This window comes from Hypanus sabinus, chromosome 20 (assembly GCF_030144855.1).
Source record: "Hypanus sabinus isolate sHypSab1 chromosome 20, sHypSab1.hap1, whole genome shotgun sequence".
Classification (NCBI taxonomy): domain Eukaryota; kingdom Metazoa; phylum Chordata; class Chondrichthyes; order Myliobatiformes; family Dasyatidae; genus Hypanus; species Hypanus sabinus.
In genome coordinates, this window is record NC_082725.1 from 12,373,235 (window position 1) to 12,393,955 (window position 20,721).

Sequence of the window (20,721 nt, forward strand, 5' to 3'; positions counted from 1 at the left end):
GTTTCAAAGATCTTCTTCCAAAGTTGTGGCAGGAGCCTGGTAGAAACCAGAAACATTTAATGCCAACATACTGAAATAATCAAACAACTTGTTCGGTATGTAGAAAAGCCTACTGGGGTTTATGATTTCTTCAAAGGCATTGTCTTGCATACACAGCATGATATTTAAAACTAGGCCAAGTCTCCGACTAGAGAATAACCACCTATCTCCAGACCTTTAGCAAGTGCAGTGCAGCAATCTAACAAATTTCACATCATTCCTGTCAACAGAAAAAAAATTAATATCCCCTAATTTCTTGTGTATCCATTTGGAGAACAAAGCTGTACTCCTTTCCCTACCATCCTAATATGATTCAGCGTGATGGTTTCAGAACTGGAGGCATGTGACACAGAATTAGTTTCTGAAACTCCCACTTTCCTCTCACTGTTTGCATCACCTCTCTCACAGATTCATAGAAACAGAGGATTAGCAATAGACCACTGAGCTCCTTTGGTCCTTGGCAAGGTTCACTAAAATGATGGGTGGTATGTAACCTGACTCCCTTTTCCCCAACTTTCTCCCTTACTTCTGAATATATTTGCAGTTAACAAAAAAAAGTCACTCAAACTTAAACTTCAAATGGACAATCAATTGTTTGCCAATACTAAATTAACCTGAACATCTTCATTTTGTATATTTCTTAACTCCATTGGGCCTGTTTGTAATTCTAATTCTAACCATACCAATCAGCAGTAAAAAATATTTTTTCTCCATCAACCATATCAGTAACCATTAATGTCTTCCAACGTTTGATATTGAAATCTTCTAAATTTCAGGGAGTCTGAGCTCAGTTTGAAAAATCTCAGCAAGTAATTTAACTCTTCTATTCAAAGTTCAAAGTAAATTTATTATCAAAGTACGTATATGTCACAATATACTACTGTGAGATACACTTTTTTTTGCAGATTCAATTTCAATGAGATTCATTTTCTTTTTTTTGCAATTTATTTTTTATTGAAGTTCATCATCAAACAAACATTTCCACAAGATGTATTTCAGATACTATACATATATATCATATAGTCATATTTGCCACAAATCTCGACTTAATATTTCAATGTAACATTCTGGTAAATCTACAATGCACTTCCTTTATGGGCAGTAAATATTTCCCAAGCTGTGCTTTTTAGAAATAAAGACACTATCAGGTACTATCACAAGAGTTATGTATTATGTTAAACCTACACTCACCTACTTACTGCCTATTATGCCACTGGTGTTCAGGGCAGCAATGAACGGTCTCCTTCATCAGGTCAGTCGCTTCCTCTCGGTTTTCACTACTGTCAGACATGCAAGTCCCGGGTGGAGACTCAGGAATACTATCACACTCAGATGCAGGGATTCTTCATTGCTGTTTCTGTTTTACCAGTCAAAGTTGTTATCCCTGAGTTAAACCCCCAAACCTGGAGGACTGGTGGACCACTCTTAGTCTGGCCTCTACCCTTTGACCTGTTTGGCCTGGGTGACCCTACCAAGAGCCAAAGCCTGAAACCCTGACTCCAGCCAACAAAGCTCATTGAGGCACTCAAGACTCCAAACCCAATGTCAAGGTTGTGGTCCTCTTGGAGGATGGCACTAACCAGGTCCATGTAAAGCTTTAACATGACACATTAGTCTTTAACATGCCACTCCCCTTAAATACAAAGGCCTTCATCCCTTTAGCCAAGTGTATACTAAAGAGAGAGTTCAGAGGAGATTTACAAGGATGTTACCTGGATTGGGGAGCATGCCTTATGAGAATAAGTTGAATGAACTTGGCCGTTTCTCCTTGGAGCGATGGAGGATGAGAGGTGACCTGATAGAGGTGTATAAGATAATGAGAGGCATTGATCATGCAGATAGCCAGAGGCTTTTTCCCAGGGCTGAAATGGCTAACATGAGGGGGCATAGTTTTAAGGTGCTTGGAAGTAGGTTCAAAGGGGGATGTCAGAGGTAAGTTTTTCACACAGAGAGTGGTGGGTACATGGAAGGCACTGCCAGCAAAGGTGGTAGAGGTGGATACGATAGGGTCTTTTAAGAGACTCTTAGATAGGTACATGGAGCTTAGAAAAATAGAGGGCTATGTGGTAAGGAAATTCTAGGCAGTTTGTAGAGTAGATTACATGGTCAGCACAATATTTTCCCAATTTCCCTCGGGATCAATAAAGTATATCTGTCTATCTGTCTGTCTGTCTGTCATTGTGGGCCAAATGGCCTGTAATGTGCTGTAGATTTTTTATGTTTCTATTTGATAAATTTAATGAAGAACATGAAAACTTCCAAAAGGATCACAACCTTGTTGTTGGGTTTGGAGGCTTGCGTTCCTCAATGACCCAGAGAGCTATGTTGGCTGGAGTCACGGCTTTAGCCTTGGCTCATGGTAGGGTTGCCCCTGCTGAACAGGTCAAAGGGTAGAGGCCAGACTAAGATTAGATCACCAGTCCTCCAGGTTCGGGGGTTCAGTTCTGGGCTAACAACCCTGAATGGCAAAAACAAAATTGTTACAGAAACAGCAATGAGGAATCCTTCTACATCTGAGAGTGATGGTATTCACTGAGACTCTACTGACAGTGGTGAAAACCCAGAGAAGGCTACTGACACGATGAAGGAGGTCTAGTACGCCACCAGAGATGGAGGACCTTCATTATTGCCCTAAATACCAGCAGCATAACAAGCAGTAAATACATGGAAAGATCCTAATCATTTCTAATTTACTACCATTTAGAAAGCACACTAATATACGAGGGGTGATTGATAAGTTTGTGGCCTAGGGTAGAAGTAGTCAATTTTGGAAAACCGAGCACATTTATTTTTCCTACATTTACACACTTAGTCCAGCATACGGATCCCTTCTTTCTAGAAGTCAGCATCTTGGACCTCCAGAAGTGGTCCACCGTATCGGGTGATTGATAAATTTGTGGCCCAAGGTAGAAGGAGATGAGTTATTAACTTCAAACTTTCTGCATTTTCACTCAAAGAGTTGAACTGCACGTGCATATAATGAGAGCTGTATAACTCATTTCCTCCTACCACAGGCCACGAACTTATCAATCACCCCTGCTGTGGACCACCTGGAGGTCCAGGACACTTTTGTTACATGTACGTGCAGCTCAACTCTTTGAGTGGTAATGCATAAAGATTGAAGTTAATAACTCTCCTTCTACCTTAGGCCATTAACTTATCAATCACCCCTCGTATTCTTTTAAGGAGAGTCCATGCAGTGAAATAACATTGCAGAATTTTAGCTGTTTATGTTGTCTCCTAATTTATCCTAATTTATCCAATTTTAGGAGCACCTTAGTGGATTAAGACCTGTTTGATATCCAGGACCTGTATTGTAGATGTACATGGACTCACTTAAGTGCCTTAAGGAACATCCCACAGAGATGACTAGTCTATCCTTGCACTGCATTGTTAGATCAATTCGCTCATATTTGAACTGGATTCTTCATTTTTTTAATATATAATTCTGAAGGGATTATTTGGAAGTCCAGCAAACACATTTGAAGCTTTCAGTTTCTTTCTTCAACTGATGGTTTTCTGGATACCGTATGTGTGACCAGCTCAGCAGAGCCCCGTGAGGGCCCACTGATTCTCCGCCATTTTACCGACGATCAGCGTCTGCTTGTGCTCACTGACGGGCTCCCAGCTGAAAGCCCATTATCTACAGATTATGCCCACTGAGGTTTGAGCTTCTGGGCTGCCGTACGTCTTGCATGTGTTCTGCAAAGGAGCTCTTGCAGAAATAATCAGCTCCTACAAGAATACATTGCCCGTGGTCCACTCACTATTTTGTACATATGAAGCTCCTGCCACAGGGAAGTTACATGAATCATTACTGGCAGCTTATGAAGCACTTTTTCATTAGGAAAAAGGATCACGTTTGTCTCATTATAGAATGCAAGTCAACAAAGAGAAGTAATTTGCAAATTGCTGACACTTTACTCTCTGTCACAAGCCAATAGGGAAACCCCATCACCTCACTTTTAATGGCTAGGGTGCAAGCAGACTTGACGGTGAGCTGGTAAAGCACATGTTTAGGGCTGTTACGTTTAGCAAGAAGACTCCAAGATGAATTTCTCAAGGCATTATGTTATTCATCAGGAGGAGTTGGTTCTTGGGTTTCCTCGGGTGTTCCAATTTCCACCCACGTTCCAACAAAGACCTAGAGTTAAGGTTGGTGAGTTGTGGGGGTATTATGTTGGCACCAAAAGTATGGTGACACTTGCAAGATGCCCAACACAATCTTAGCAGGTATGATTTGACACAAACAGTGCATTTCACAGTGTTTCATCATAAATGTGACAAATAAAGCTAATCTTAAATCTCAAATTAAAAAAAAAATCTTATCAGTGCAGATCCAGGCATGAGTTGCTCACACATGAATAATCTGGATTACCAGTTATAAAGACTGCCCTTATGCAATTAATATAATGAAGAGGTAATATAGAATGTCAGCATTATAGAAAATAAATCTTCTTGCAACACTCTTCTCAGTGACTGTTTTCTGGGTCCACTTCAGTGAACTGTGATATTTGTATCAAATGCACTTCAACTGATAGACACACATTTGCAAAGTCATGTGCAAAAAGTTTTGATGGTCACTATATTCAGATTTGCCTCCATTGATGCGCTTGTAGCCACAAGACCATAAGATATCGAAGCAGAATCAGGCCATTTGGCCCATCGAGTCTGTTCTGTCATTCAATTATGGCTGATTTACTATCCCTCTCAACCCCATTTTCCTGTCTTATCCCTGTGACCTTTGATGACCTTACTATTCAAGAACCTACCAACCTTCGCTTTAAATATACCCAATGACTTAGCCTACACGGCTGTCCAATTTCCAGTTTCACCACCCTGGCTAAAAAATTCCTCCTCATCTCTGTTCTAAAGGAATGTCCTTGTATTCTGAGTCTGTTTCTTCTGGTCCTTGGTCCCCCACTTTAAGAAACACGCTGTCCACTCTAACCTGACCTTCCTCGTGTTCTTTAATCTCTTATCTAGCAGTACTGCACTGAAGTCAAATTAAACATTTCTGGTCAGTACCACTACTTCTCATGCCTCTCACCTTACCTCCTAACATTGACCATAAGACAAAGGAGCAGAATTAAGTCATTTGGCCCATCGAGTCTGTTCCAACATTCAAACAAGGCTGAATTATTTTCCCTCTCAATCATATTCTTCTCCCTGTAAATTTACTAATCAAGAACCTATCAACCTCACTTTAAACATACCTATTAACTTGTCTTCCTGTCTTCTCCCTGCACCCTGTGATGCCCTTTCTGTATCCTATATCCGTCCAAAAGGGTCAACTTCAAAGACAAGGAGGACACATAGGCTCTGAGGAAGTACACTGACAATGTCTACAAAGGTTCCATTCATTGGATGGCTGACTTTCTCAGCAAAAATCAGAGTTTGGCTGGACTGAGCAAGCAGTGATGACAGATAAAGATAAGCTTAATTTGCCATCGAAACACACAGTGAAATGTGTCATTACGAGAGGCGTTCAGGAGGTAGAAACTGTATGTCTTTGGGCCAGCTTGTCCACCTGCTCTAGTGATATCCTGAGGTAGAATTTTGCATCACACCAAAGCAGAAAAGTTCAACACTATTCAGATATAATGCCAAACCCTTAAAACTATCATACACTTTTCTGTATTAAGAACTTTAAAACAGTCTAATATCTACTTACAGGCACCTAATAATGGAGTAACATATCTTCAACACTTCAGATTCAACTGAATATAGGTTTGCCTTCTGTGTGAATTGCTTAGTAAAACGTTACTTGAGCAGTGTTGTTCCTTCAGTGTTGGACCAATGACTGAAGGGTTTTTTTTTCCCTGAATACAACCATTTAATCTTCAGGGAACACAGATTATGGTAAGGGGTAGAGGGTTAATAATAGTCACAATCCTATTATCATTTCAAATGGCAACATAAATTGCTTCATTTTGTCAGCACATTTAACTGTCAGATATGGTACAGCTTTACAGGATTCAAATCCATGTGATTTTTAGGGACCTCGCTATGCAAGATTTTTATATTGTCAAATGGCCTAGTTGTATTTTTCCCTATCCATTGCACAGATTTTATCTCACACAAAATTGTTTTAAACTTACTACCCATTCAAGGGGGAATACTTGCTTTGACATAGCTACAGTGAGCAAGGTAGGTTTCATCTTCCCAATCAAGACAGTGTCCAGAAACCTAACCGTGTCACAGGTTGTTCTTAAGTGCTAGGCAACTGAATTCTTAACAAACCTGATGCACCATCAATAACTCTCTGAGATGTGAGGCGAAATATCGGCTTTTAATGACTGGAAGAAAGAACAAGCAGTAGTTGACCACCATGCTACATCCTGGAGACTGAGAGGCAGGGCTCAGGTCTCAATCGCCTTTATACCGGGGTCTGTGGGAGGAGCCACGGTCAGTGGTCAGCAGGGGGGGGGCGTGTCCAGACAGGTATATGTAGTTCACCACAAAACCTCATGCTAACTGTCCCTGCACAACATCCGGTAACTGGTCTTTCTTGCTCTCCTTGTTCTGTTGTTATTTATTCTGTTTACATGTTCACATTTATTTAAGTTTGAGTATTGATGTTGGTGCTAATTGTTGCTTTCTCATGTTTGTGTCCACTGGTGTCCCTGTTGCCTGCTATGGTTTTGTTTTATGATTGACACCCAACCGCAATCAATTCTAGTGTGTTTCACATGCTGGCAATAAAGTATTTCTGATTCTGAAATGCAATTACAACCAAATAACACAAAGCACAAAATAAAACCTCTGTTTGTGTATTTCCATGCAAACGATATGGTAATATGTGTTGCATTCAAAGCATGCATGGCTCACAGCAGTGCACATGCACTGAATGGCAACTTCGTTAGGTCCACCTGATCACCTGCTTGTTATTGCAAATATCTAACCAGCCAACCATGTGGCAGCAACTCAATGCATAAAAGCATGCAGACATGGTCAAGCAGTTCAGTTGATGTTTAGACCAAACATCAGAATAGAGAAAAAATGTGATCTAAGTGACTAAGTGATTTAAGACAAGGTTGGGTAGATTTTTGCATTGTGGGGGATTTAAAGGTTATGAGGAAAAGGCAGGTAGGTGGAGATGAGTCCATGGCCAGATCAGCCATGATCTTATTGAATGGCGGAGCAGGCTCGACAGGCCAGATGGCCGACTCCTGCTCCTATTTCTTATGTTGACCTTGAAATGATTGTTGGCGCCAGACAGGGTGGTTTGAGTTTCTCAGAAACTGCCCATCTCCTGGGATTTTCACACAAAACAGTTTCCAAACAAAAAAAAAAACAGTGAGAGGCAGTTCTTTGGGTAAAAAATACCTTGTAAATGAGGGAAGTCAGAAGAGCATAGCCAGACTGCTTCAAGCTGACAGGAAGGCTACAGTAACTCAGATAACCATGTGTCACAACAGTGGTGTCCAGAAGAATGCACAATATGTTGAACCTTGACATGGATGGACTACAAAAGACCATACTATGTTGCACTCCTGCACCTAATAAAGCGGCCACTGAGTGGCTTAATGTGCAATTGATTCTTCCTGTCATTAAAAAAATAAATTTGATTCCTCCTTGGTAAAAAGTGTAACATAAAATAGAAGTTTGTAAGACAAAATGTTGCTCATCTGCGATGTGGAGATGTTTTGAGGAAGTACAAGGGAGCTGGTCCAGAGACAAGTTTCGAGAACTTAGTATGAATTCCAGTCTGCAGCTCTGGTAAAAAGCATGCGTGTTTGGGAAGGTATTAGAGTAAGGGGCCTGGAACGGTATAAAAAGGAACATTTTCTTTGTGTGAGTGGCAATCTTCTCTTAAGCTGAGCTGCGACTAGTGCAGAGAACTGGAGATATTGACAGGGCAACCAAGAGAGGGAAAGAGAGACTGGAAATGCTGTCGGACACTTGTGGTTAATGAGGCTAGTCTACCAGGCACATCAATGCGATGTGTTCAGGGAACAGTCACCGTACCACTAACAGAATCTAGAGGAAGCTCTGCTTCAGGAAGGCAGTATCTATCATCGAGGATCACCACCATCCAGGTCACACTCTCTCCTTGTCGTACCGTCACACAGGATGTCCCGCATCACCAAGTTCAAGAACAACTACTCTCCTACAATCATGAGGTCTTCAAACAGGCCTGCACTTGGCTCATCAGTAGTAAGGAAATGCATTCATTTCAAGAGGACTAAAACATAAAAACAAGGATGCAATGCTGAGGCTTTATAAGCCATTGCTCAGACCACATTTGGAGTACTGTGCATAGTTCTGGGCCCCATATCTAAGAAAAGATATGCTGGCATTGGAAGAGGATCCAGAGGCGATTTACAAGAATGATCGCAGGAATGAAAAGGCTGATATAGGAGAAATGTTTCATCACTCTGGGCTAGTACTCACTGGAGTTTCAAAGAACAAGGGACATTTCACTGAAGCTTACTGATTAATGAAAGACCTAGATAGAGTAGATATAGGAGAGTATGTTTCCAATCGTGGGAGAGTCTAGGACCAGAGGGCACAGATACAGAACAGAAGGATGTAATTTAAAACAAAGGAATTTCTTTAGCCATTGGCTGGTGAATCTGTGAAATTCATTGTCCCAGAGCACATTCTACACAGTCAAGAAAGTTCACCAACATCTCTACTTTCTGAAGAGGCTAAAAAGAGCTGATCTTTGCACATCCATGCTCATCACTTTCTACAGATGGTCAAGCCACATCACTGCTTGCTATGGAAACTACACTGTGGCAGACAAAACTGCCCAACACAGCAGTGGCCTACGCACCCATCAAGGTCATATAATGCAGAAAGGTGCCAGAAAAGGGCCAGTAACATCATGAAGGATCCGACCCACCCTGCTCATGGACTGTCTGTCCCACTTCCATCAGGGTGGAGGCTATATAAAATCCACACCAGGACCACCAGACTCAAAAACAGTTCCTCTCCCCAAGCAGTAAGGCTGATCAACACCTCCACCCACTAACCCACCACCACTTTATTATTTCTCATCAGTCACCTTATATATAGCCTAGTGTCACTATATAGACACACAAGCAATCTGTGTATATAACCTATCTTATGTATTTATATTTATTCTGTATTTTATTACTAATGTGTACTTCATCTTTTGTGATTTTTGTTCGTGCTGTATCAGATCTGGAGTAACAAAGATTTTGTTTCTCTTTACACTTGTATACAGAAAATGACATTAAATAATCTCAATTCTTGAGATATTTGTGGGGGCCAAGTCATTGGGTATATTTAAAGTAGAGTTTGATAGGTTCATGATGAGTAAGGGTGTCAAAGGTTACAGGCAGAAGGCACGAGAACGGGGTGGAGAGGGGTGATAAATAAGCCGAGATGGAATAGTGGAGCAGATTCAGTGGGCCAAATGGCCTAATTCTACTCCAATACCTTATGGTCTTGTGCAGAGTCTTAGATTTTTATTGTACCTGTACATCATCCTACCTGTTACATGAGAATAAACTCAACTGAACCTGACTTGGAGCAAGTTTGAAGGCAGCTCAGGCAACTTCCTGCATCCTTTGATGTGATTTAATTTAATTGCTGCAATTAATCTGAAAAGCCGTAATTAAAGTCAAAGCTCTTTAATCATAGAACACAATAAATACCTACAACCCTGCCATCATTCTTATTAAGACCATAAAATATAAGAGCTAACTAGGCTATTCAGCCCATCAATTCTGCTCCGCCAACCAATCCTGGCTTATTTTCTTGAACCTCATTCTCCCTGTAACCCTTCACCAATAAGAACCTTTCAATCACTGCCTTAAATTACACCCAGTGAATTGGACTCTGCATTCTTCTATCACCTGGAAACTTACTAACCCACCCAGTTACATTTTCATCCTGGTCATTTATAAACATCATCAATAACAGATCTCCCGGTACAGATCACCATGAATCAGAGACCTCCACCTAAAATAAGTCTCTTCGACCACCACACTCAGTATTCTATGGGCAAGCCAGTTCATAATTCAACTGGCTAATTCACCATGGATCCCAGGTATCTTAATCTTCTGGATGAGCCTCCCATGAGGGACCTTTTTAAAATCCCTATAGACCTACATTAATCAATCACCCTCATCACCTCACCAAAAAACATATTCAAATCAGTAAAACATGACTTGCCCCACACAAAGCCATGCTGACACTCACGAGTCAGACCATGGTTTTCCAAATGCTCATAAATCCTATCCCTAAGAATTCTCTCCAGTGATTTCCCTACCACTGACGTGAGACTCACTGAACTATAGTTTTCAGGATTATCCATGGTTCCCTTCAAATAAAGGAACAAAATCAGTTACTCACCCTGGGAAAAAGCCTCTGACTATCCACATGATCATTGACATCCAAGGTTCTCTACCTTGCCATCCTTCCTTCTGACTGGAACGTACCTGCTTGGACTCCGGGCACTTCACCTTTAGACACCCTCCACATGTTGGTTGTGGAATTGCCCTAGCACAGCTTTTCCTAATTAATTTTCCCTAGTTGCTGCCTAATATTCTCACAACTTGCCCTGTTCCAATTTGATACTCTCCACAATATCAATACTATCCTTGTCTATAGCTAGCTTAAAACAGAAGGAGTTCTAGCCACTGTTCCTTAACTGTTCACATCTGGAAGGTCGATCATCTAGCCAGACTCATTACCCAACACCAGATCTAGTACAGCCTCTCTTCATGTAGATTTTTTAAAAAACCCTCTTGGGTGCACCCAACAAATTTTGCCCTATCTAAACCTCTTGCACTAAAAGGGTCCCAGTTTATATTAGGAAAATTGAATTCCCCATGACAACTCTATTGTTTATACAACTTTCCTTAACCTGTTTGCAGATCTGTTCATCAATGTCCCGGTGGTTTGGGGGGGGGGGGTGCATCCCATCAGAGTGATTGCACCCTTCCTATTTTTAAGTTCTACCCATATAGACTCATTTGCCACGATTTCTATTATGTCCCATCTGAGAGCAGCTATCATATTGTCCCTGATTAGTAGTGCAACGCCCCCACCTCTTACCTCCCCCCTGTCTGTTCTAAAACAGCAAAGCCCTGGGGCATTAAGCACCCATTCCTGTCTGTATCTCAACCAAGTCTCTGTAATGGCCACAACATCAAAGTTCCCAGCATTTTCACACACAACAGGTTCCAGAGCAGGGGTTCCCAACTTTTTTTATGCCATTAACCCAGGGGTTCATGGACTCCACATTGGGAACCCCTGCTCTAGAGTTTACAGAGAATGGTGCGAGAAACAAAAAAAAGCATCCAGTGGCCAGTAGTTCTGTGGGTGAAATCGTCTTGTTAATGAAAGAGTTCAGAGGAGAATGGCCTGACTGGTTCAAGCTGACAAAAAGGCAGCAATACCTCAAAAAAGCATGTTTTACAACAGTGGTGTGCAGAAGAGCATCTCTGAACACACAGCATGTCGAACCTTGAACTGGATGGGCTACAGCAGTAGAAGACCACAAACAGACACACCGGTCACTTTATTAGGTACAGGAAGTATGCAATAAAGTACCCACTAAGAGCCTGCTTTCTTTGGATCTACCTGCTCTACGTATATTAGATTGAGCTGCTTTTGAGACCCATATGTCTGCATTAGCTTTACATTAGTGAAGACTTGTCGAGAAATGTTTCCATAGCAACCAACATCCATGGCGATATATCTGAGACCTCAGCTATCTGCACTCTGAGCAATGTCAAAATTCACTAACATCATGCATGCTACACTCTGCATCATTAAAAATAATAGCTTCCAACCTAGAGCACTTGATTCTTTTGATAGCAGGAAGGCAAGGCTAAAGATTAATGAGGTCTATTACAAGAGCTTTAATAAAATTTACGAAACTTAGCTCACAAAAAAATCAAAAAATATAAAAAATATTCTCATCATTTTTGATTCTGAAATCCGCAGGATGAAAGTCCTGCAGAGCAAGAAAGGATTTCTGTTAATAAGATTGGGAATCACTAATTTAAACTATGATAACTTCATAATTCAGTGCATTATGCCTAAACAATGGGGAGTACAATAGTATGAGGGAGGATTTGGCTAGTGTAGACTGGGAACACGGGCTATATGGTGAGATGGTTGAGGAACAGTGGAAAACTTTCAAAGAAATTTTCCCCGGTGCTCATCCAATCTATATTCGAGTTAAAAGAAAGGACAGTAATAGTGGGGAGAGCAAGCCTTGGATAAGTAAGGAAATAAAACAGCCATCAAACTAAAAGCTTGGGCATACAAAGTCACCAAGAGTAGTGGGAAACTGGAAGATTGGGAAAACTTTAAAAAGCAACAAAGAACCATTAAGCAAGCAATGAAGAAAGGGAAGCTAGATTGTGAAAATAAACTAGCACAAAACATAAAAATGGATAGTAAAAGTTTTTATAATTGTATAAATCAGAAAAGAATGACCAAAGTGAATGTAGGTCCCTTGAGGATGAGAAAGGGGAATTGATATTGGGTAATGAGGAAATGGCAGAGGCTTTGAATGACTATTTTGTGTCAGTCTTCATTGCAGAGGACACGTCTAACATGCCAAAGAAAGATGTTATAGATGTGATGGGAGATGAGGACTCAATACAATAGCTATCGCTAAAGAGGTAGTGCTGAGCAAACCTGTGGGCCTGAAGATAGACAAGTCCCCTGGTCCTGATGGAATGCATCCCAGGAAACTGAAAGAAATGGCAGAAGTTATAGAGGCTTTGGTGATAATTTACCAAAATTCTCTGGACCCTGGCAGGTCCCAGTGAATTGGAAGATGGTGAATGTCACGCCACTGTTCAAAAAAGGATGTAGGCAAAAGGCAGGTAGCTATAGGTCTGTTAGTTTAACATCTGTAGTTGGGAAAATGATTGAACCCATCATTAAAGAAGAAATAGTGAAGCATCTGGAAAGAAATGGATCCACCAGGCAGATGCAGCATGGATTCAGCAAAGGCAGGTCCTGTTTGGCAAACTTACTGGAGCTCTTTGAAAATATAACGAGCGCAGTGGATAGCGGGGAACAGATGAGCATTATTTACTTGGATTTTCAGAAGGCGTTCAATGAGGTGCCACATAAAAGACTTATCCATAAGATAAATAGAGTTGGGGTGATGTATTAGCATGGATAGAGGATTGGTTAACTAATAGATAGCAATCTGATGTGAACGGTGTGCCACAGGGGTTGGTGTTGGGCCCGCAATTGTTCACAATATAAAATTAATGATCTGGTAGTGGGGACCAAGTATCTAAGTTTGCTGATGATACTAAATTCAGTGGAAAAACAAATTGTGCAAAAGAGACAGAGAGTCTGCAGAAAAATATAGATAGGTTGAGTGAGTGGGCAAGGGTCTGGCAGATGGAGTACAATGTTGGTAAATGCGAGGTCATCCACTTTGGAAAGAAAAATGAAAAGATCAGATTGTTATTTAAATGGTGAAAAACTGCAGCATGCTACTGTGCAGAGGGACTTGGGAGTGTTTGTGCATGAACCGTGGAAGTTTGGTTTGCAGATGCAGCAGGCTATTAAGAAGGCAAATGGGATGTTGCTAGAGGGATTGAAGTTAAGAGCAGGGACGTTATGCTGCAAATATACAGGGTACTAGTGAGGCTGCACCTGGAGTACTGCGTGCAGTTCTGGTCTCCTTATTTGAGGAGGGATGTACTGGGTTTGGAGGCGGTGCAGAGGAGGTTCACTAGGTTGATTCCAGAAATGAGGGGGTTAGACTATGAGGAGAGATTGAGTCGCCTGGGACCGTCCTCACTGGAATTCAGAAGAATAAGAGGAGATCTTATAGGAACATATAAAATTATGAAAGGAATAGATAAGATAGAGGCAGGGAAGTTGTTTCCACTGGTAGGTGAGACCAGAACTAGGGGACACAGCCTCAAGATTCAGGGGGAGCAAATTTGGGATAGAGATGAGGAAGAACTGGTTTTTCCAGAGAGTGGTGAATCTGTGGAATTCTCTGCCCAATGAAGCAGTGGAGGCTACCTCAGTAAACACATTTAAGACAAGGTTGGATAGATTCTTGCATAATAAGGGAATGAAGGGTTATGGGGAAAAGGCAGGTAGGTGGAGATGAGTCCATGGCCAGATCAGCCATGATCTTATTGAATGGTGGAGCAGGATCGATGGGCCAGATGGCCGACTCCTGCTCCTATTTCTTAATGTTCATACTACATCCATCAATATTGTTGTTGTTGTTCAAATGTTCAAATGACTAGTGCTCACAAATTTGTTCAAAGACTGAGCAAAAGACCCTATATTGCCCCTACTACAAGGAGTGCTGCCACAAGAAAGCAGCATCCACCATCAGAGACCCCCACCATCCCAATAGCTGCAGTGCGAAGACCCCTCTTTTTGCTGCTGCCATTGAGGAAAAAGTTGGGCCCACATCACCAGATTCAGGAACAATTATTACCCGTCCACCATCGGGCTCCTGAATCTGTGTGGATAACTTCACTCATCTCAGCACAGAACTAATCACTGACCACAACCTAAACACTCTACAACTCACGTTCTCAGTATTATTTATTTACTTACTTATTTATTTTGTATTCGCACAATTTGTCTTTCTTTGGATACAGTTTTTCACTGACTCTATTGTATTTCTTTGTTCTACTGGGGAACACCTGCAAGATAACAAATCTCACGGTAGTATATGGTGACATGTACGTACTCAGATAATAAGTTGGATTTGAAGTTTTGAACTTTGAATGTGAGTGACAAGATAAAGTGAATTTGGGGTGTTGAGTAAATAGCAGGCAATGCTCAGGAACTAGCGAAGAATTAGTCTCTAAAACAATAAGATAATAGGGAGAAACACAGCTCCTTCTCCCTTACTATCCAACTAAGGTTCACAAAATGCATCTATATTGGGATTAAGAATTATAACCTTTAATTAACCATTGTTCACTGCTTTCTACAACAGTTTAAAACATAATATCTTTTTTTAAAAAGCATACTGACATCAAGAGCCACCGATTGCTTTGCCCAGGATTTCTTCACTTCGTTGTACATTATTGTGTTGTTGATGCCAAGGCCGCAGAAAATGACGAAGGCCTAGAGAAAACACAGGAAAATACATCAGGACCTTGACTAGAAATCATGGACAAAGTTACAGTTGCAATTATGTGTGCAAACTATCAGTCAATAGATAACAGCAGTCTGTTAGGCAGTAATTGGTTATTGGCAAATGAAGATTTAAATACAGTTCTGTACAAAAATCTTAGGCACCTATATAGTGTCTAAGACTTTTGCACAGCACTAGTAATTTTATGTATTGCACTGGACTGCTGCAAAAAAAAAGTTTCATGGACACATGAGTGATGATGAACCTGATTCAGATATGGGTTTCTACTGTGGACTGAGAGTGGGAAGGGGACAGGGAGAGGGGAATCATGGTTGGAAAAGGGAAGGGAGAGGTAGGGGCATGGGGAAGCGCCAGAGAGGCATTCTGAAATGATCAATAAATTAATTATTTGAATCAAATGACCTTGCCTGGTGTCTCAGGGCTGGGTATGTCTGCCACCCCCATCTCCGTACTCCTTCTCTACCAGCTGTCCCACACCCCTCCCACAGCGCTCCACCCTCACCATTCCCAACATCCTTCGCTCCAGCCAGATTTACAACTCGTTCTCTACTGCACATGGACAAATACATTACTGTGCAAAAGTCTTAGGCACCCTAGCTATATATATATATGTGTGTGTGTGTGTGTGTGCGTGTGCCTAAGACTTTGGCTTAATTCTGTATATGTCAAAAATATTGAAGTAAAACATTTTCTCTGGTAATATAATGAATCCCTGATGCGTTTATTTCAGAACAAATTCTGACTGAAGAAATCAGATTACTGGGACAAATTTGGAGCTCAAAATCCAGAGATGTAACATGTTCCATTCCTCTGATACACAGTAACACACAGTCCGTCTGGATCCTGTCAGATTACTGATGATAAACTGGTTTTATCTGCAACTACTGCTGATTGTGAAAATATCTGAACAAATTATACATATAAGACATTGCAACAGACAGAATGTGCTTTTTAAAATATTAACACAGGAGATTCTGCAGATGATAGAAATCTTGAGCAACACACACAAAATGCTGGAGAGACTCAGCAGGTCAGCCAGCATCTATGGAGAGGAATAGAGTCAACATTCAAATCCTGATGAAAGATCTCAGCCTGAAATGTTGACTGTTAATTCCCCTCCATTGATGCTCTCTGATTTGTTGAGCTCCTCCATTATTTTATGTGTGGTGTATTTTAATACGCTTGGCTTGGGAAGAATATATCCACACAGGTCATTGGACAAATTGGGTGTAATTAGATAACAATTTATTCCTTTCACTTCATCAATAATCTGATAGATCTGAATTGTTTGTACTTTGTTCTGTACCAGAGGAATGGTACATGCGACCTATGTGACTTTGATTGTGAAATGATTGTTGGTGCCATATGGGGTGGTTTGAGTATCTCTGAAACTGCTGATCTCCTGGCATTTCCACACACTACGGTCTCTAGAGTTAGAGGGAAAAACAAAAAAAAACAAACATCCATTAAGGGGCAGTTCTGTGGCATAACAGCCTCGGTAATGAGAGAGGTCAGAGGAGAATGGCCAGACTGATTCAAGCTGACAGGAAGATGATGGTAACTCAAATAACCACGTTACAACAGTGGTGTGCAGAAAGGCATCACTGAATGCACAACACATTTAAGTGAATAGGCCACGGCAGCAAAAGAGCAAGCTGGTTTCCACTCCTGTGGCCACTGAGTGTATCTGGATGGTATGTGATCGGGAGGGACACTTGTAAATTTTGTGAATTTTGGGATGAAAGAATCCCTGTGGAACTTTGGGATGAAAGAATTCATGTAGAAATAAAAGAATAAAGAAAGGTGTTCCTACAAAATCACCAAGTTTGCTGGGAGTAGGGGCTAGCAGGGGAACTGACAGCTATCAAAAATTCCACTGATAACAATAAACCTATGAAATAGTCAGTTTCAAGGGGATTGACACTTACCAAAGGAAACTAAGAAGCTTCTGGAAAATACAGAAGCAACCTCACCATAGTTGCTGAAGAATTCCCTGAACAATTACATGTGCAGGTATATATGTGGGTGATTATTATATAAATATACAAGCAAGCACAGGGAAGTTGAACTACAAAGAGAATACAAAAATGTAATAGTTCTGCACCCTCATGTTTCTTCCAGCGGGAGTATCTAGGAATTGTAGGGCTAGTTTCAGAATAAGGGGGCACCTATTAGAATTGGAGGTGAGGTGAAACTTTTGGAATTCTCTGTCCCAGAGAGCTGTATAGATGGATGGGGATGAGTAACAGCAGAGACTGACAAATAAGGTAGAAATCTGAAAAACAAGGAAGTTAAGGGATATGGGAGGAAAGCAGAAAGCTTGGATCAGTCATTTCGTAAAGAATGATGTATCAGCTTGAGCAGCGACTCGACCATTCTTGGTCACATTTCTTACGCTCCTCATGTGTGAATTATGGGCAAAAAAAGTAAAGTAATGGCTCAGATGGAAGAAATTTGATTTAATAGCATTAGGAAAAAAATTGGTTGAAGACTGACCAAATGTTGAAACTATCCCAGATATGCTAAGTGGAAAATGGATACCGTAACTCCAGTTAGAAAAATGAATGGCGTATAGAATATAAAAATAGGAAATCCCAGAAAATTTGTAATAATGAGCAGTAAAGTTGCTGCAAGGTACTAAACAGGGCAGCATGGTAGCATTGTGGTTAGCACAATGCTTCATAGTACCAGCAACCCAGGTTCACTTCCTATAGGAATTTGTATGCTAGAGAGGTGTGGAAGGAGGTTGGAGTTGACAGTTGGTGAAGAGTTATGTTGTAAAGTTAAAGACAAGGTGTGTTGTGGAGAAAGCTTCTATAGATCTGTAAATTTTGGTACAGACATGTTTGTTTTCATTTGTCGATTTGTAAATACTTTTTCTTCACAGCTTTTGCTCTTTTTTTCCTACCTGGTACCTAATAAAACCCCTTGCACTAACGTGCTGTTGCGGTTTAGCATCTTTTTCATTTTTCAACTTGTGACACTCGCTTACGCACACCTGATAACAGGTGTGACAGAGGGTATTCAGATTTCCTCCCACAGTCTAAAGACGTACCAGTTGGTAGATTAATTGGGGATTGTAAATTGCCCTGTGATTAGACTAGGATCAAATCGGGGGTTGCTGGGCCGCACAGCTAGAAGGGCTGAAAGGGCCTATTCCACACTGTACCTCAATAAATAAATAAATAAATATACTTCCTACAAGTATGGCTGCACAGATTGTAAACTAGGAAATTAAAGATGCATGTATCAACGATAAAAAAAAGGATCCCTTGAGATCTTAATCTTCTTAGTGCCTTCACAAACTAACAGCCTGGAGAATCAGTTCATAAAATACAGCCAAGTACGTTTTTGGAACTAAGCAGGGAACAAGACATTTTGGATCGAGTGCTATGCAATGAATCAGGATTAGTTAATAATTGATTAATTGACTGCTCTTTAGAAAAGGAGCCCCTGTGAAATGTGGAAAAGCAGGTCATTCTGACAGATTCAGGGGCCAATGCATATCAGGAAACCTGGGGGCAAATTAGATTGTTAAATTTGGGTGACTATTGATGATTTTGAGCATGTGTTATTATTACCATTAACAATATACTGTATGTAGATTTAGCTCTATGTGGGGAATGGGGGTGGGTTCACTTAAAGATCTTTCTATATTAAAAAAAGCTGAAAACATTAATTTTGCTGGTGCAATAACTGAGAAAACAACCCCAGATAAATAATGTTGCACGAATGCTAAATAGTTGCAAGAGTTTTGATTTAAAAACTTTACTAATGTAGCTGTGCATGAATCACATATGGGAAAGGACCTCAGTTTGTGAAGCCTCTTTCTTATTCATGTCTCAGTGGAATTCTGCAGTGTCTGTACAAAACAAAATAACATATTAAGGGTAATCCCTCCTCAAAAAATGCGGCAAAATCATTTACCATTTCCAGGTAGAAAGCAAACAAGTTGGTTACACACAGTGCAATAGAAAACCTTTCTCCATTGATTCATCACTGGTGTTCTGCACCAATGAATAAAATAACATATTGCGTGCTCGTATAACATTGTCACTGAGACCAGAATTAATTATAGCTCAGCTCTAAATCCAGTAAATCTGATACAACCTGCACCTTAATGTAAAATAAATAAATAAATAGATAATGTGTGTGTATATACACACACACACACATATATATATATATATTTAGATTTCTAAATTGTACAGAGATAAGGATACCTATGGTAATGGTCATAACTTTTTTGTGCGCATTTTATGCAGTCCAGTGTAGGTCTGTAGTCTAGTGTAGCTTTCTCTTTTTTTTATTACGTAGTTCAGTCTAGTTTTTTTGTACTGTGTCATGTAACACCATGGTCCTGAAGAACGTTGTCTCATTTTTACTGTGTACTGTACCAGCAGTTATGGTCGAAATGACAATAATAGTTGACCGGACTTGACTTAAACTATTCAATTCATTTAATGATTCAATTATTTCTCATTAAGACCAGTAAGAAAAACTGTTTCATCAACACTAGTGACTGCTATCGTTGCATGGTTATTCACAAACCTCATAATGAGAACAACTGTACACCTTTACAATTAACCAATCCTATTAAGACCAGAGGGCACAGCCTCAGAATAAAAGGATGTCCCTTTAGAACAGAAAGGAGGAGGAATTTCTTTCACCAAAGACTAGTGAATCTGGTGGAATTTATTGCCACCGACAGCTGTGGAGGCCATGTCACTGGCTATTTTTAATTCGGAGGTTGTTTGGATGTTGAAGAATATGGGAGAAGGCAGGAGAATGAGGTTGCAAGGGAAAATGACTCAGTCATGATGGAATGGCAGAACAGAATTAATGGGCTGAATGGCCTGATTCTACTCCCTTGTCATGGTCTTAAACAGTTCAGAGAGAGAGAAGCATTGAAGGGCACTTCAAAAATAATAATGAAACTTCAAAAAGCCTTCTGTAGCAATCAGGTTTAAGCCAGGCTCACATCAAAATCTTGCTGTGCATCACAGGATACTGCAACATTCAACAGGCACAGTTGTAATTTGCCAATATTACAGTGAGGAAAAAGAAATCATCTCACCTCAAATAACCTCTGATCGGCATCATCAAACGTTTTCCTATCCAACCGGTTGAGTATCTGAGCAACTCCTGCAGCAAAAGGTTTATAATTTCAAGCATTTGAAGAATTTTTACTCTTTAATTTCCTTTTAGGACAAATAAATCTTATCACTACACTATAATGGATAGATACTGATGACATTTAGCCTGGTCCTTGTCATAAAATAAAAGAAATAATAAACAGAACAATCTAATCTGAATACTATAATACCAAATATTAAACATAATCAACCATTTTTATAGACTCCATTAGATACTGAACTAACCAATCACTAATAAAATATTAATTTCTGCAGCTTAACTGGCAAATTCAGCCAGGATGATCCAATGAAATATTACAAAATTAAAAGTAAAATGCTGCAGATTCTGTAAGTATGAAATAGAGACAGAAACTGAGAGGAAAAAGAAGTCGGCGGGTCAGGCCAAATCAATGGAGGGGAAAACAGAGTTAATGTTTCCACCAGAACCAGATCTCT

The 20,721-nt window shown here is 40.4% G+C and overlaps 1 protein-coding gene across 2 annotated transcripts in view; it reads right to left on the reverse strand.

The window, feature by feature from the left end:
- LOC132378296 (dual 3',5'-cyclic-AMP and -GMP phosphodiesterase 11A-like) overlaps positions 1-20,721 on the reverse strand; it is a 266,270-nt gene that overhangs the window by 117,319 nt on the left and 128,230 nt on the right. For both annotated transcript variants that reach the window (XM_059945103.1, XM_059945102.1), the window contains 2 exons: positions 20,208-20,275; positions 15,007-15,099 (listed from right to left, as the gene is read on the reverse strand). In XM_059945103.1, the coding sequence (XP_059801086.1) occupies positions 15,007-15,099; positions 20,208-20,275 (161 nt within the window). The remainder of the gene's footprint in view (positions 1-15,006; positions 15,100-20,207; positions 20,276-20,721) is intronic.